Source organism: Rutilus rutilus (genome assembly GCF_951802725.1).
Source record: "Rutilus rutilus genome assembly, chromosome: 24".
Classification (NCBI taxonomy): Eukaryota; Metazoa; Chordata; class Actinopteri; order Cypriniformes; family Leuciscidae; genus Rutilus; species Rutilus rutilus.
This window is the reverse complement of record NC_140228.1, coordinates 6107114-6124793: the sequence shown is the minus strand read 5'-3', so window position 1 is coordinate 6124793 and position 17680 is coordinate 6107114. Positions and strand designations below refer to the sequence as shown.

Here is a 17680-nt window from a genome sequence, read left to right as displayed (position 1 = left end):
GATAAATAATAATAATAATAAAAAAATTATATTATATATATTCCTTCCAGTTCGCTGGCATTCAAACTGTTTCTTCCTTTACTACTTGGAAAATGCTCAAGTTAAACAACTGCAGTGTTACTGACATCAATAATTGCACTTCAAGTCACTCCGATATATGACATGACTAACAGGAAATGTAAAAAACAGAACACCACCAATAATTTCAATAAAAGTGTTTATTGCGCTTTTTATCTTTTCTTCTTTTTTCCTCGCTTTGTGGAGCTGCCTTCCTCCACTAGAATCACCTCCTCTCCTGGTAGCCTCACCCTTTTCCCTTTGGCTGGCACAGGCGGCTCCACAACGGCTGTATTGATAAAAGACATAGATATTAATGTTTATTACTCTGATACTGCACTCTGTTGTTTAGGGTGGAGAAACTCTAAAAAGGAAAGTTCACCCAAAAATTTAAGTAGTCATTCGTCATGTTGTTCTAACCCCATAAGACTTTTGTTCATCTTCGAAACACTAATGAAAATAACCCTCCACTGAATGTATGTTCACTCAAAACGCTGATGGTTCAAAATATTCATAAGAGATCATAAAACGAATCCATTTGAATCAAGCAGTTTAATCTAAGTCTTCTGATGAGACTCGGTCGCTTTATATGATAAATAGATTTAATTTAGGCTTTTATTCACATATAAACATCGATCAGCAAACATGCATAAAGGACTCAAATATGGTCAATGGAAACTCAACCGTAATTGCTTGAAAAGCAAGAACAAACCTCATTGGTTCTTACTGAAGCTCAAACGTGCTGCGTAACCCGAGAATATGAACCTCATTGGTTCTTACTGAAGCTCAAACGTGCTGCGTAACACGAGAACAAACCTCATTGGTTCTTGCTGAAGCTCAAACGTGCTGCGTAATCCGAGAATGAACCTCATTGGTTCTTACATGTCAAGCAAGCATGCTTGAGCTTCCGTTTACCAAATTTGAGTGCCCGAATTCTCGTGATCAACTTGAACCCATTGCAAAGTCTGTGCCTTTCGCTCTCTCCCACAAATTCCTATTGAAATGAAATTTGTAGAACAACAGCAAATGTGACCGCACTTTTAGAAGTTGCAGGCTGGGCCGACTGCTCCACAGTCGTCTCTTTCGCTTCACCAGGTATCCAAACGGAAAGACAGGTGAGTCTGGCAGTGGTGTTCACCTGGCCAAGCAAGGAAGCAGTCTCGAGTTTCTGTATAGGAAAGAGAGAGTATAAAATACTAATTAAAGTAAAATGAGTGCTTTGCAAATCAATGGATCAATCAAAGGATTGTACAATAATGTGAATACCATGTATTAGGGAAATTAAAGTTAAATGGTCAGGCTTTCAATTTAAAATATCTAGGAACATATTAGGATACAAGGTTGAGTTTAGACTATTTTTAGAAGAACAACTCAAAGTTTGAGTTTCAATATTAGTCAGTCAGTTTTGGAAATGTATATAAAAGCCATATTGAACGCATTTTAGTGTTTAATATTACAGCCTGGTATGGACTAAGTTCTTAAAAATGTTTCAAACACTCTTTTATACCAGTGGCAGACAATATTGAATGGAATTATGTAAGGGTAATGATATTTTGTGAGAATTATCAATTTTATTGGGTGGTTGTTTTTATGATTTGTTGTATGATTATTGTCTGTCTTACTTTACATAACTTTTTTTTTTTTTTATGAGAAGCACAAAAAAAAAAAACATCAATCAATCAATCAATAAATCAATCAATCAATCAAATCAAATCAAAATAAAACCACCAGGTCAAATGTTTTCATGCTTAAAATGGTTCAACTCAATGCTTTTCCGCTCTTACAGGTCAAGCTTAATACCTCAAGATTGAGTTTCCACAACTTAATGAATCCATCGTTTGACGCCGTAACAAGGACACAAAAATCATTCTTCATGAAGCTCTCGATGGCTTTTACTCTGGAAAAAAAACAACATTAAATTGATAAAACAATTACAAATACAACTTATCTCCATTGCATTCTGGGAATTTCAATGCACTATAACAATACTGATGATAAAACAGCCCAAGAAAATGGGTTCATTCTGTGAGATTGGGATGCACCCATAATGAAGTGGTCATACCTGTTCTCATGTGCTTTGAACTCAAACACACACTTCTGTGAGGTCACGTCATATATACACACACTCTCATCATCTCCTCCCACAGCCAAGAGTGTGTTCTTGAAGAGACAGAGAACAGAGACTGGAATAAGACTTTATATAATCGATTGAGCAGGTTACATTTGACAAACCAGGGCTCAGAAGAATAAAAACTAAGTTAAAGTGCCCTTATTATGCTTTTTCGGATATTAACTTTCATGTAGTGTGTGATATGGCTGTTTGTGAATGTAAAATGACTGCAAAGTTTCAAAGATCGTTACTGTTCGAATCACTGTGTATCAAGCGTTGAGGAAGATCCAAGCTGAAATTCAGATATGGTAATGGACGTTTCGTTTCCAACACACACTGTAAGCGGTCGAACAATCACAACAGACTGGGCCATCTGACCAATCAGAGCAGAGTAAGTTCTCAGAAAGGAGGGGTTTAGAGAGACTGAAACCGTTTCAGACACTTTGAGAAAGGAGCTGATGATGCAATGTATATTATGAGAAAATTCAATTGTTTTTTGACCTTGGATGCATGTAAACCTGTTGTAGGAGACTCCAAAACAAAATTAGGAACCTTTAAAACAGCATAATAGGGGCACTTTAACATATTAATTCCAAACTAAACTAGAACTGTCTAAATAGACATATATATCATTCCCTTGCAACACTGGTAAGACTGTTCACCTTCAGAAACTTCAGACATGAAATCCTTTTTGGGAATGCGATGGTTCCAATAATTGTGGCAGACTTCACATTGTAAATGTCCACTCTGTTATTCATAACCACTGCATATTGATCTCCGTCTGGTGACCACAAGACGATCTCTGCAGCTACAAAACATCATTACACACCAGTCAACATTTATTATTATTAAAGTTTTTGACTTAGCAGAAAAGTTTAAGTTTCTAAATTCATTACAATAATTTTATCAAACTAATAATTAAAAAAATATATATACAGAATCAAAAGTATAACATTATATTCTAACTTACTCTGTTTGATATTCTTGATGAAAGCTGAACGACCTTCGATGAGATTCCAGGTTCTGCAATTAGAGATATTAAATTTTGTCATTAGAATTACTTTTTTTGCTGACTAACGTAAACAAATCAAGCCCAATGATATCTATTAGCAATCAAAACACAAATATGAATTAAAACATACAGTTTAACAATCTGATCAATATTTTTGATATTCATGTTGGAATAAAAGCATCTGTGTACATGCCTCAGAGTCTTGTCTGTTCCAACAGAGAGTGCGAGTTTTCCAGAAGGATGTACGGACAGTGAAGTAACATGACCCCTAAGAAATAAAACCCAGGTTACGTCATTTATACATGAATAAATAAAAGTTTGGGGTCGGCGAGATTTAAAATATTTTTGAAAGAAGTCTGTTCTGCTCACTAAGGCTGCATTTATTGGATCATAAACAGTAAAAACAGTAATATTGTGAAATATTACTACAATTTAAAAGAACTTTTCTATTGTAATAGATTTTAAAATGTAATTTATTCCTGTGATGAACTTTCAGCATCAGTACTCCAGTCTTCAGAGTCAGAAATCATTCTAATATGTTGATTTGTTGCTCAATTTTGATTATTATCAATATTGAAAAGTTGAAAAGTACAGCATTTATTTGAAACTGAAATCCATTGTAACATTAATGTCTTTACTGTCACTTTTGATCCATTTAATGCAACCTTGCTGAATAAAAGTATTTATTATAAAAAAATTTAATAAACACCTGACCACAAACTTTTGAATGGTAGCATATTTTGTGTGTTCACATTACTTACTTGTGAGCTCTGATAGATTTTAAACATTCCCATTTTTGGGTGCTCCACACACAGATAAGACCGTCTTGTCCTCCACTGAGCAAATGGGACGTCCCGTAGAACTCCAGACACGAGATGGAACCTGTCGAGAAGGCGAGGTTACAATTTGTATGCATCACATGAAACATAAATGTCAGTGATGCAGAATCTTTGATGCCAGACTGTCTTGTCCAATTAGAAACCAAAATTGACAGATGTCCTTACCATCATGGTGCAACAACGCCCCGTGTTCAGTTTTCTTGCTCATGTCATACAGCTGAATGGTTTCATCTTTGCTTCCTGTGGCGATGAATCGATCACTGGATGAAACTGCAGTCAGTGATGCTGTGTGTGCATGATGGGTAAAGTTGGGCTCAATTGTCCACTCCTAAAACAGACATGCAGACTAAGATCATATATCTGAAATGAAGTCAGAACTATTATTATAATTGGAGTGAGCTATTAAAACTACAATAGGCCTGTTATTAAAATTTGGACCAATCAAAATTATTGCACTCAAGAAAACAAACAAACGCACAGACGGAAATAAACCAAGGCACAATTGCATATTTACTATCAAGACTAATGAAAATGACATCAATTAAAGAAATAAAAGTTATGAAAAATGATAATTACCTCGTCACCAGTGCACACTCGATATCCAAATACTATCTGTTCATAACAGCCAGCGACTAACTCGACATGATCCCCCATGACTAAAACACGTGTTCATATAGTTACAGACAGCCTTTAAGAGACACTGTCCCTCATATGTAACTATTTATATTAATACATCTGTTATGCCTAGAGTTTATAATAAAGCTTAAAACACTAAAGCCCGTTGAAAGTAGAATACGTATGCCCACAGAAACAACGTGTAGACTCCTTTAACTCCCACCGGAAGAGCAATACTTCATAATAAAAGTCCCTATCACAATAAAAGTCAATTGGCCGTTTGTTCAAAACTAGCGAAAAAATAAATAAAACCTTGACAAAAAGTTTTGAACCTGGTTCTTCAGCACAGTTGAGGCTTCATGCATTATGTTAAAGATAAAAACAACATATATGTAATTCCACTTTTCAAATAAAAATAAATAAATAAAATTCATTTATTGGAATAGAAATTCAGCCCATTTTAACATTGGATCTCTTTTGCAGTTGACTTTTTATTTGTTTCTTACTATAAGGTTAAAGTAACTTGTATGAATAACTAATGTAAGCTGTTTTTCTTCACTGTTTGTAAAGAATTGAGTTAAATCCCAATTTATAAATTAATACTTTATATATGAGATCAACACATGTGTCCTGATAATTTTATGAGACTTCTAAAATGTATAAATGTATAAAGCAAAATTATGATATTTAAAGAAATCCATTTGTAGTCATTTCCAGGGGTAAATTAATATAATTCAATCAAAATACATATACATACATAAAATAATTCTAAAAATATTAAAATGAGATGGAATACTATGACCGGGCAAACATTTTGAATTATTACACTTGTGTTTTAGAAACAAATGAATCAAATTCATTCTGCACAGTGTTGTGCAAAACCAGCGACTTCTATGAAATCATCTGCCATCTATCGATGTCAATGCCATGCATGTAAACCTCTTTAAAATGCACATGGAACACATTGTATCAGGAAAATATGCTCTCTTTAAAAATAGCTGACATGATGAAAGGGTTGAAGGGAGATTTCGATGACAAATTCATGATGTTTTTCAACCTGAGATTCAAAAATCGTCGCCTCATGACCGAGGCATTGCTTACAGTAGAAAAGTTCACGCGTCTTCCTTACTGTTCTAGGAAGAAGTACTTAAACTGATTTTGCAATTGTGCACTGGACTACATGGCTTCACTAAACGGTGAGTCCTAAGATAGGCTGCAACCTAAACCTGAGAGAACGGTTTAGACGTCTTTCATTAAACAATTCATCAGGTATAAGCTACTGTGCAGACTTATTAAAATACGTCACCTGGCCGTGAGGGTTAGATATCAGTGTCTAACATTACACCCTACACCTCCTGTGAGGAGACTAGGCCCATTTTTGCCAATATAAACCAAGACTCTCTCAACAAAAGTCTGTTTCTGTCTCTCATCATAGTGTTCCCTCATTTTTGCACTGTTTGGTATCGTGAAATAAAGTCTTCTAAGTCCAGTCCTCTTCTTGAGCTCTGTTTCTTTGTCCACATCCTGTCAGGTTGAGCGATTGCCGCTTACAAAGTTGTAGACCAAAAACTGAGTGGTTCCACAGTAATGTGTTGCGAAGAGTTTGCCGTCAGGCGTGGGATCGGAGAAGGCGATTTCATCTTTACTTAGATGAGACCCATAGATGAAATTATTCCTGGAGAAAAAGAAGATGAATGAACACTTGGGTCTGCGCTGTAAGAATGCATTATTTTGTTTCCTTTAATATCCCAGAAAACACTTTGACACAACTTGAAATCTGTAGAAAGTACACTACCATTCAAAGGTTTTGGGTCAGTAAGATTTTTGAAAAAAAGTCTCATATGCTCAAAAAGGCTGCATTTATTTGATAAAAAGACTAATATTGTGAAATATTATGACAATTTGAAATAACTGGTTTCCATTTGAATACATTTTAAAATGCAATTCATTCCTGTGATGCAAAGCTGAATTTTCAGCATCTTTACTCCAGTCTTCAGTGTCACATGATCCTTCAGAAATCATTGTAATATGATGATTTGATGAAAACAGTTGTGCAGTTTTCTCTCTTCGTCTCTTTTTTTAAGGATTTTACAGATGTATAGAAGATTGAAAGAACATTTAAAAAAAATCTATAAATCTTTTGTAACACTTTACTGATGCCTTTGATCACTTTAATGCATCCTTGTTGAATAAAATACTCAATTTAAAAAATATTACTTTTGAATATTGTGTAATGTAAGGTATTTTAAAAGTATTCTAAATGCACAACAATGGATTCATAGCGCATTATAATACACATTTATAGAAGGCGCTGCTTTCTATTTATTCATAAAACATTAAAAATTGTTTACAGCTTTTGGACAGTAAAATTAATGAATACAGATAAAATAAGTGGTTTGAAATGTGTTTTTGTACATTTTAAAAGTGTAACTACCCACATTTATGTGCCACAACATTGGTTACAATCATTCATATGCACCCATCCAACGCTTTACCTGAGGCACTCGATCATCCGTGAGGCGATGCCTCTCCGTCTCATCATGCTGAACACCCAAATGCGACTGATGCCACAGAGTGCCGGCTCAGGTACGGTGGAGCAGCACCAGGCTCTCTGACGCTCGTACATGACCTTCTCTCCTTCTGAACCTTCCGGAATGGACTCCTCTATAACCCTGTATCCCTGCACACAGCAGCCAAAACAAACCCATCAGATGTAGAATAGACTAGAATAATAATACGTTTTATTTATATAGTGCCTTTCCAGGGCTCAAGGGCGCTTTACAATGAACAAGCGACAATAATGGCAATGATAACAAACAAAACAACAGTGATAAGAGTAAAAGTACAGTAAAGGAGAATTATGTATACAGGGCAGCACAATGACGAAGATGAAGACTAAGATGAACATTACACAAAGAAGCAGCACTTACAAAGACTTCAATTAGTTATTAATAGGCCCACATGGAATATACATGTTTTTCACATTTTCTGCGTTAATTGAGTGGGGAAGCCGGAGAAACTCTGATTTAAATATTGTAAAAAATAAAATTAAAGGTATAGCAGAGGATTTTTTACTTCCGGGTGGATCACCTATACTATTGGTCCTCCTAATTGTCAATCATTCTGGTGAATCAATCAAACTTATTCAAAAAGTGGAGAGGGCGGGTCTTATCTAAAATTCGGAAAGATCCTCCGCTATACCTTTAAGTAAACTTAGAGTCATTATTCGTTTCTAAAAATATATGTTTCTTCAAACAAGATTTAATGCAAGAGGTGGTGAATATGTAGAACTTTAAATTATGAGGTAACAGATTAATTCTATAATGTGATGATATATAATGCAAAAAACATGCAGTTCAATGTATTCAAATATGGACTGATTTATACATAGCGATTTCTATATCTTGAGAATGAGAATGTTTAATGATATTTCATTTAAACTAGTTAGCTAGAACTAATTATGTTTTTTGAGTATTGCCTATTATAAAGGAATAATGTTAAAGTTAAACCATTATAAACAAAGAATTTTGGGATTTTGTATAATTCGTTTTTTTTAACCCATAGTAAAAACACAGATGCAGATATACACCTATAAACATGCTATTAAACACCTGTATGTTCAGCTGACCTCTTGGATGTGCTCTGCAATAAGGCAGCCTGCGACTTTCTTATCATTTGAAATGAAGAGGAAGGTTTTGGTCTGTGACGGGACCTGGGTCTCCACTTGCTGGAAGCCCAAGTCATTGTCCACCATTTCTCTGATCTCTTCAACCTTAAATCAAACAAGACAAATATCATAAACAGACATAATATGTATCGGGGGAACCATTAGAAATCTTCTAAACATCCAGTATGGCTACAGCAGAAAGTTTGAGGGCTAGTGAATGGAAATATATGAGGAAGAAACAAGTACCTTTTTCAATGCGTACTTAGGATCCTCAGGGAGAACAAGAATAATCTTGCCATCAGGATACTCTCCCAGGATTCTCTCTTTCTTCCAGCCCTGGACCACATATTACAGTAATGATTTTGAGACATGGGTTTGTAGTTATTTTCAGACTGTATTACTCTTACATATAGCTTTCGTTATATGCTAATTAACTGTTACATAGGAAAAAATTGTTTATTTCGTTATATATGGTCTTATATTATGGTCTTATTTTAAACATTGGATCTTATAAGATTATTAAAGCAATAAGTCACTCAAGACTTTGATGAATCTGACTGAAACAGCATCTATATGTCAATAACTATGAATTACGTAATAACAAATATGTGTCTCACCACGTATTTGACAGCACTGATGAACTGGTTGTGGAAGAGGAGGTGTTGGGATTCGTCCTCTGGGCTCGAAGGGGAGTACAGCATCCCACACACATTACACGTCACCGCACCAAAAGCCTTCTGACCAGCATCCTGCAAAGCACAAACACACTCTTCACAAAATGCTAATGAGCACCAGTGCTCCCATGCATAATATAACGATGGGCGTGATGTATTCTTCTCTCGGTTTAATTGTTTATTTCAAAACAATTTCAAAGTTGTAAAATAGCAATTGTATATTTAACACACAATTCATACGTTAAAGAATGAAAAAAGAAAGAAATATAATGAAACTAGGATTAATTAATAACCAAATAGGATATAACTGACTTACATTGCTGGACTGTGTTGCTGTATTTGCAGGTTTGGGACTGTCTCGGACTTCTTTCTTCTGTTCTGCTTCAGGTTCAACACCAGAATGTGCCCTGAAATGACACCAAAAAGTAAAGACATGCTTTGAGTTTGTTTTCTAAAATTATGAATAGACATTGCTGCAATGATGACACGGATTATACACATAATAAGCGGTGTAATTTCTGCTCAACTAACATCACCAAATGGAATTGCAAAAATAATGACTTTCTGATTTGTTGAACAAAAAGATACTTCAAACTCATGGCATTGGTTGTGTCAATGTTGCTCACAATAAACACAGCAATGCTCTGATACGCAGATACATAGAGTTTACATTTTTCAGGGAAATAAAACCAAAGCTTACTTGTAGTTGCATATTCAACTAAGAAAGGAAAAAGCATTTTCACAGAACAGAAGACAGATATTCTGCCTTTTTTACAGACCTGAAAGCAAGTTTTCAAATCTTTCAACAATGAATTACCTGTTGCTGTTTTCTGATTGCGTGTCTTGCACAGGTTCTTGTTGGTGAGAGGGTTTCGGTTTACTATCTGTGGACCATAAAAAAATGCACATTCTGTATTAGACCTGAAGATCTTTGCCCGAACCCGACGGGTTTGGTCGGGTTCGGTCTTAATTTCTAATATTTTACACGGGCTCGGGCTCGCGCTTCGGGTTGCGTGGTAAATGAGCGGTCAGGTGATGTGTTTAGATTAGCGTGAAAATGGATCTTGAGGAGGTGAAATGGAGGCTGGTCTCTGGAGGACTTATTTTATTTCTTTGTTCCAACTTCCAAGTGGCCTCTAGCCTCCGTTAGTCATGAATAAATGATGTTAAAAAATGTATAAATTACTCCTTTTTTTTTACGAAAGACAAAGGTCCTGTGTGCGTGTGGCGCAGTCTCTTTTTTTTTCTTTCTCTCCCTTTTCCGCCGAGTGGTGCGTGTGCCGGCTCGCGGTGTGAAGCGAGTGTCCGCGCTATTCTCCGACACTCTTATCACTGCTGATAGACGGCCTTTTGGACAGTCGGGCTGTAAACGGGTTCGGGCTTTTAAAAAGCTGTCAATCAAAATGTACTTGTCGGGCTCGGGCCAAACTCTGTCGGGCTCGGGCCAAACTCTGTCGGGCTCGGGCCTTTTCGGGCCGAACTTTTAAGGCCCGATTACAGCTCTATTCTGTATTATCAAACATCCTGTCAAAGAGAATTAGTTTAGCAAACTTGATACATTATCTGGGTATGATAAGCTCCACAAACACCTATCATGAAACTAGCATTGCGTGTCCAAGATGGACAGAAGTCAGGCTTTCAGTGAGCTCAAAATCAAACAAATCAATACACGGTCTACCTGCAGTAGTGGGCGCACATGGCTTCTTCTCCACTGGTGGTTTGGGCTGCACTGGAGCTGATGAAGAGGACTGCTCTGGTTTGACCTGTGAGAACTGTATTGTTTATTTAGATTGTTAGCATGAAGACATTTTCATTACTCCAGTCTTCAGTCACATGATCCTTCAGAAATCATTCTAATATGCTGATCTGCTGCTCAAGAAACATTTTTTATTATTATACATTTTTGTGGAAACTGTGATGCATTTTTTATTCAGGATACTATAATGAACAGAAAGTTCAAAAGAACAGCATTTATTTGAAATAGAAATATTTTATAACATTATAAATGCCTTTACTTTGGATAAAATGAATGCAGTGGTTCCCAAACTGGAGGGGTACGACCCCTAGGGGGGCCCAGAGTTATAAAAGGGGGGCATGTCAAGGCTAAAGGATAGTGTACAGTCAGCAGATTAGGTAACACTTTATTTCGATAGTCCACTTTAGACATTCTACTTATTATAAGTAACTTTGCAACTACATGTCAATTAACTGTCATTAGATTATTAGCAGACTGTCTGCTTAATATCTGCTAACACTTTATTTTGTTGGTCCCCGAACAGACATTCTACTGACTATAAGTAACTTGGCAACTACTTCTCCTAACACCTAACCCTAACCTTACAGTCTTCTGACAGTCTACCACACTCTACTAATACTCTAATGAGAGCTAGTCGGCATGTAGTTGCAAAGTTACTTATGTTAGTTAACCAAAGTTAGTAGAATGTCTAAAGTGGACTATCGAAATAAAGTGGAACTGCAGATTGTTATGCAAAAGAAACCTGTCCAGGGTGATACAAGACCCTACTACAAAATGATCCCGCTTATTATGCCACTACTTGCCACACAAGTAAATATTTAAACACAAAATACAAATTTTACATTTTATTACCTCAATATGACTCACAGTACCCACTTAAGCAGTCTGTTAAGGGAGTAACAGACCGCTAGATGGCACGATTGAAGAATCAGAGTCGAGTATTGCAGGGAGCCATGTAAAAATATAAGGAAGACGCACGGTTCTGCTAAGCATGGACACATTCGTGAAAGGACTGCCAGTGCCAGGTAAACAAAGCAGACGATGAATCTACTTTAAACTACCAAAACAATGGGTTTACACCAGACGCGAACCGCATGACGAGACAAAAACAAATAGAACCCATTATAACCAGTGATGCTGTTTATACTGGATGTGGATTGGACGACATGCCTAATTTTCGACAATAAACTGATGCGCCGTTCTATTTCTGATGTACCGCAAGCGCTCACTCAACCTCTGACACATAGGACAAATAGATTTCTTGCGTTCGCTTTGTTACGTCCAGTTTAGACAGCCTCAAGACAAGAAAATACAATGAGGCGTATCTCACTCTCGGATTCACCAGTACAACGGTGGGTGAGGAAGAGAGACCACAGCGTGCCTCAAAATATTAACTTCTGACAGTACGAAGCTGAACAAGTTAAGACGCCACATCATGAACACAAAGAGAAACCCGTTGAAGTTGTAGTACTGTATTAATTGCAATGTTTCAAATAAATCCTATAGGATTTTGCAAGCAAGCTCATGTCTTTATGTGGGTGCATGTAAGTTAGGGGACTTGAAAATATATTTCTCTACAAGGGGAAAAAGTTTGGGAACCACTGAATTAATAAATCCTTGCTAAAGTATGAATTTCTGTGTGCGCGAGAGTTTTTTACCTCATTTTTGGCAGCTGGTTTGGTCGTCTCATCTTCAAGACCGTCGAGTTCAAAGTCATCTGGTGAATACTTGCGTCTGGGAGTGTAGGGTTTGTACTCCATCACTGGATTGGGTTTCGGGCTGGTGATTCCATTAGGCATGGGTGGCGCCTGAGCTGGAAGTGCTCGTCTGGGTTCAATCGAGCCCACTTTGGGCACGCTTTCTGGCACAGGAACCTGTGCAGGGGTGGTGGCCGGGCTGGGCGAGATCGATGGAGCGTCGTCCTTTATGGGAGAAGCAGCCTGACTCGCTTGATCCGACTTCAGCTTCTTAACACGGGTCCAGGTCAACTTATCCCGCTGAAGCTCCACCTGCCTGAGCCTCTGATATCGGGATAGCTTCTTCTTCTCCTGCGTCTTAAGCGGAAGACACACCTGGCTGAGGAAGAAACGTTTCTTGGGCGTGCTATCCTCGGGGGTGGGATCAGCGGACTCCTCGTTGGGGGTTTCGGCGGGAACGGTGTTGTCAGAAGCCATTTCCTCAGTTTCGCTTACCTCCATAGATTCACTCTCCTCCTTTTGCTCCTCAATATCTTTCTCATCTGAAGCTCCCGGAGCATCGGAGGCGATATCATCTGCGATTTCCTCACAGAGAGCCAAGAGGTTAAGCTGTCGCGGCGGGGGTTTCTTGGCAGCAGCCGCCCTTTCCTCGGCCAAAGCTGCGAGGCGTGCCTTCGTCCGAGCCTGAGGGTTCATTGCTTGCTTTTTCTGAACCCCTTGCGACGAGTCCGTCGCACTTTCCTGGGGCAAAGAGGGCGAAGAGGTGATGTTACACCTCACGGCTTCGCTTGTTTGCTTTTTCGCCGTTTCTTCCTCAGAGCTTTGAGACGACTGCTGACTGCTGTCATCCAAATCCTCATAGGTTTCGATCTCTACAACGCAATGTTCAATCTCAATGTCATCATCCAGAAATGCTTCTGAATCTGGGAGAAACACTTTCGCCATGTCGGTACTTTGTACATTGTCCTGCAGGGAACACGTGTTCACCACCTCTAACTCATCCATGTCAGAAATGTCTTTACCGGCGTACGAGTGTTTCGTGATGCTGGTTTCTTGGATGACTTTGAAAAGAGCCTCTAGAGGTGGGGGGGGTTTGCTCATCACATCAACTTTTGCATCCACACTGACTGTGATTTTCTCAATAGAGTCTTTTGGCAGCTCTTTATGCTCTTCTACTTTGCTTGCTCGCGGGTCGTGAATCGATTCCAGATCAATTATATTGGCCACATGGATTTTGTCAGGTTTGGGTAGCGTGATCTCCTCATTTTGCAAGTCAAGCAATCGCCCATAATTGTGCTCTATTTGCACAGGGAACAAGGCTGCTACTGTTTTGATCGTTTCAGAGATGGAGGGCTTTTCTTTCTTTACTCTTGGAACATATTTCTTGTCTCCTTTCTTCAGGACAGACATATTCTGAGAGGGTTTATCTCCAGAGGCTTTCGGCTTCACCCCATCTTTCCGTCGTCTTCCTCTCGCTCCTTTCTTTTGTGGCGTTTTCAAGCGAGAGGACCGCCGAACAAGTTTTCCGTTTTCTTCCCTCGATTGTGTCTGATGGTTCGACTGAACTTCCAAACCTTTATTTTTTTTGGGTCTTCCTCTCAAAGACTTCTTGGGCATCTGAGCTTTATCTGACTCCACGAGACTCTGATCCATCTTTGTCTTCTTTACATCAGGTTCAGAAGAAGACATGTTTCTTTTCTGCCCAGGCATCCTAAGGAGAAACAACACAGCAAGTTATATGCAACTACAAAACAAATAATTCCTGCAATGACATCTCAATATTAAAAAACTAATGCAGAAGGACACAAAAACCAGGCATAAAAAAAAAAAATCAACTAAACTCATCAAAATACTATTAATATAGTACTAATAATAACAGTAGACGATCAGCTGTCATCCAACAGAAAGGATTTCACAAGTGACAGCGGAGACGAGCTGACAATTCACTGATATTAAACTCACAATAAAACCTCCTACATTCAGCATCAACAATACAACTATAATCTCTATCCACAATGTATCAAAGTTACGCGAAATTAATCATAAAATCTTAATTTAAGCACATCGACATGTCAACAACTCAGAGTCTGTTTCTCCAAAGATGCCAAATATGAACTGAATATGTGTCATTTATTCCCTTTCCTAGCGTATAACAACATGATATTATGATCTGAAGAGTGCATAAATGATTTAAATAAATGAATCACATTTTTGGAGTTAAATAGAGATTCAAGTGTCTCATCAGTCTGACGTAGAGAAGAAAGTTAGCAGAGCTGGCTAATCCGTTAGCTGCCTCCTTATAAAGCCAACGACATTCACTACTGTCGATTATATATTAAAAACAAGTACGTAAGACTTAAATATAACTATTATGATGAGTAGAAAAAGAAACCGCAGTAATAAAGTAGAGTACAGAACTTACCTATCTTTCCCTGTTACTAAACAACAGCTGTTTTCCGCTGTGTGGAGCAAAGTTTAGCCTCACTTCCGGTGCTGAGTCTTCTTCGGCGGATCTGCTGCGTTTGCGTGGGATTGAACGACACTTACAGAACTGGAGTAGAACAATTACTATTTTTAATGTTTTTGAAGGAGTCTCTTTTATGCTCATGAAACCTGCATTTTTTTTTTCAATAAAAAATGACAGAAAAAAACGAAATATTATTAGACTACCGTTTAAAACAATGGTTTTCTATTTTAATATACTTTAATTTAATTTAATATTACTTCATAAAACCATTATTTAAAATTGTAATAATATTTCAAATATTTCAAAATAGAACCATTTTTCTGTATTTTTGATCAAATACAGTTTTTCTCAGTCGCTTTGGTGCATTTCTCACATCACTATTTACATTTGCACCACAGTTAATGCAGTTCTCAAAACAATTAATACAAACTGCAAAACCTAGTTGATAACCTGCAAAAGCGTGTCACTTGCTCAAAATGGATAGCTCATTCCTCAAAAGCAAGTATTCATGTCAATCAAAGTGTCAGAGTCATCAAGATGAAAAGTCCTGACACCATTGTTTATGAACAAGATAGTCAAATGGCTTTGTCATGTTTTCATTATGACAGTTTACTCTGTAAATGTTTTCCAATGATAAAAGTCAGATCTTGGTGACACTACCTGAAAATGCTCAAGACAGCACTACATACTATTTGCACAGCCATTTGAAAAATACAGTAAAGTTACACATTACTGTATTTAGTGAGGTAACTGAGTACAAGACACTGAATATGTATGTTTCACATTTTTACTGCATATGCTCTTTGCAATTCTAATTTGTTCACAGCATTGTGCAAAAGAAAAAATACACCCTTATTTACAACAAACATAAACTCCCTTTGGGTAGAGCTGTGCACAACTGTACACAATACTGCAGTACATATTGGAACTGAACATACAACATACATAGTACTGTAATCATTCATGCACATCCAGACGTTCCTCTCTGTCTGGCCACATAATTTCATCTACATCACAGCGAATATCATCTCTTGCAATGCAGCGAGGAAAGCATCTCCTGGAGTGGCGAATCCACCCTCTGCAGGACTCTGCTGTGATGTCATCACATGCTGCATCCATGGCTGCTAGCAGGGCCATTTGGGTAAAAGTATCAGTGAAAGCTGAGATTCACCTGAGAGAAATTGTTCAATTTAGGAGACATTTTCAGAAAAAAAAAAGATTTAAAAAAATGTGTAACATTTTGACAACTAGTTCAACATTTTTGTATGTAATGACTCAAGCAATGAAATGAGGACTATTAGTTTTATATGGAATGACTATTCAGCATTCACAAGTATAGTTAATTTTGACTGACATGACAAAAGCAAATGATAATGTTATGAAACAGCAGAGAGTTGTATGAAAGCAGTTGATGCATGTCCAAAAGCATTTGCAATTTGTTGGAAGGAATGAGAAACTGCTACTATGATGTGCACACATGACTAAAAACTGTTGTGCAAATGTAAATAATGATGTGAGAAATGCACCAAAGCGACTGAGAAAAACTGTAAATGCAGTCTTGATGAGCAGAAAAGACATCTTTCAAAAACATTAAAAATAATAATGTTTCCCAACTTTTGACTGGTACTGTGTCTGTCCAGTGTATTTGTCTTTTGTTTGTTTATTTATATGTATCATATGATTATCATAACAGTATATAGGCTATTGCTTCTGCTGCTGATAGATAGATAGACAGACAGACAGACAGACAGATAGATAGATAGATAGATAGACAGACAGACAGACAGACAGACAGACAGACAGATAGATAGATAGATAGACAGACAGACAGACAGACAGACAGATAGATAGACAGACAGACAGACAGACAGACAGACAGACAGACAGATAGATAGATAGATAGATAGATAGACAGACAGACAGATAGATAGATAGACAGACAGACAGACAGACAGACAGACAGACAGACAGACAGACAGATAGATAGATAGACAGACAGACAGACAGACAGACAGACAGACAGACAGACAGACAGATAGATAGATAGATAGACAGACAGACAGACAGACAGATAGATAGATAGATAGACAGACAGACAGACAGACAGACAGATAGATAGATAGACAGACAGACAGACAGATAGATAGACAGACAGACAGACAGACAGACAGACAGACAGACAGACAGATAGATAGATAGATAGATAGATAGATAGACAGACAGACAGACATATAGATAGATAGACAGACAGACAGATAGATAGATAGACAGACAGACAGACATAGATAGATAGATAGATAGATAGATAGATAGATAGATAGACAGACAGACATATAGATAGATAGATAGATAGATAGATAGATAGATAGATAGATAGATAGACAGACAGACAGACAGACATATAGATAGATAGATAGATAGATAGACAGACAGACATATAGATAGATAGATAGATAGATAGATAGATAGATAGATAGATAGATAGACAGACAGACATATAGATAGACAGACAGACAGACAGACAGACAGACAGATAGACAGACAGATAGATAGACAGACAGACAGATAGATAGATAGACAGACAGACAGATAGATAGATAGACAGACAGACAGACAGACAGACAGACAGACAGACAGACAGACAGATAGATAGATAGATAGACAGACAGACAGACAGACAGACAGACAGACAGACAGACATATAGATAGACAGACAGACAAACAGATAGACAGATAGATAGATAGCTAGATAGATAGATAGATAGATAGATAGATAGATAGATAGA

At 37.4% G+C, this 17680-nt stretch overlaps 2 protein-coding genes across 3 annotated transcripts; both read right to left on the bottom strand.

Annotated features, from left to right (window-relative positions):
* Positions 1-203: 203 nt before the first annotated feature.
* pak1ip1 (PAK1 interacting protein 1) lies at positions 204-4865 on the bottom strand. The gene is made up of 10 exons (XM_084398995.1): positions 4595-4865; positions 4184-4346; positions 3941-4061; positions 3373-3447; positions 3138-3190; positions 2830-2975; positions 2120-2217; positions 1858-1954; positions 1096-1225; positions 204-346 (listed from the first exon to the last, which is right to left on the bottom strand). Exons 1-10 carry the CDS (start codon positions 4670-4672, stop codon positions 231-233), a joined length of 1077 nt encoding a protein of 358 aa, XP_084255121.1. The 5' UTR covers positions 4673-4865; the 3' UTR covers positions 204-230.
* Positions 4866-5025: 160 nt separating this feature from the next.
* esco1 (establishment of sister chromatid cohesion N-acetyltransferase 1) lies at positions 5026-14954 on the bottom strand. 2 transcript variants are annotated; one of them, XM_084399573.1, is made up of 10 exons: positions 14850-14954; positions 12389-14138; positions 10653-10746; positions 9792-9858; positions 9291-9381; positions 8918-9049; positions 8547-8636; positions 8262-8405; positions 7129-7313; positions 5026-6308 (listed from the first exon to the last, which is right to left on the bottom strand). In XM_084399573.1, the coding sequence occupies exons 2-10, from the start codon at positions 14135-14137 to the stop codon at positions 6161-6163; spliced, it is 2700 nt and encodes an 899-aa protein (XP_084255699.1). In that variant the 5' UTR covers position 14138; positions 14850-14954; the 3' UTR covers positions 5026-6160. The 2 variants fall into 2 exon arrangements, with proteins under 2 accessions (XP_084255699.1, XP_084255700.1); XM_084399574.1 differs by lacking the exon at positions 5026-6308 and having other exon boundaries at positions 7199-7313; positions 8245-8405.
* Between the last annotated feature and the right edge of the window lie 2726 nt (positions 14955-17680).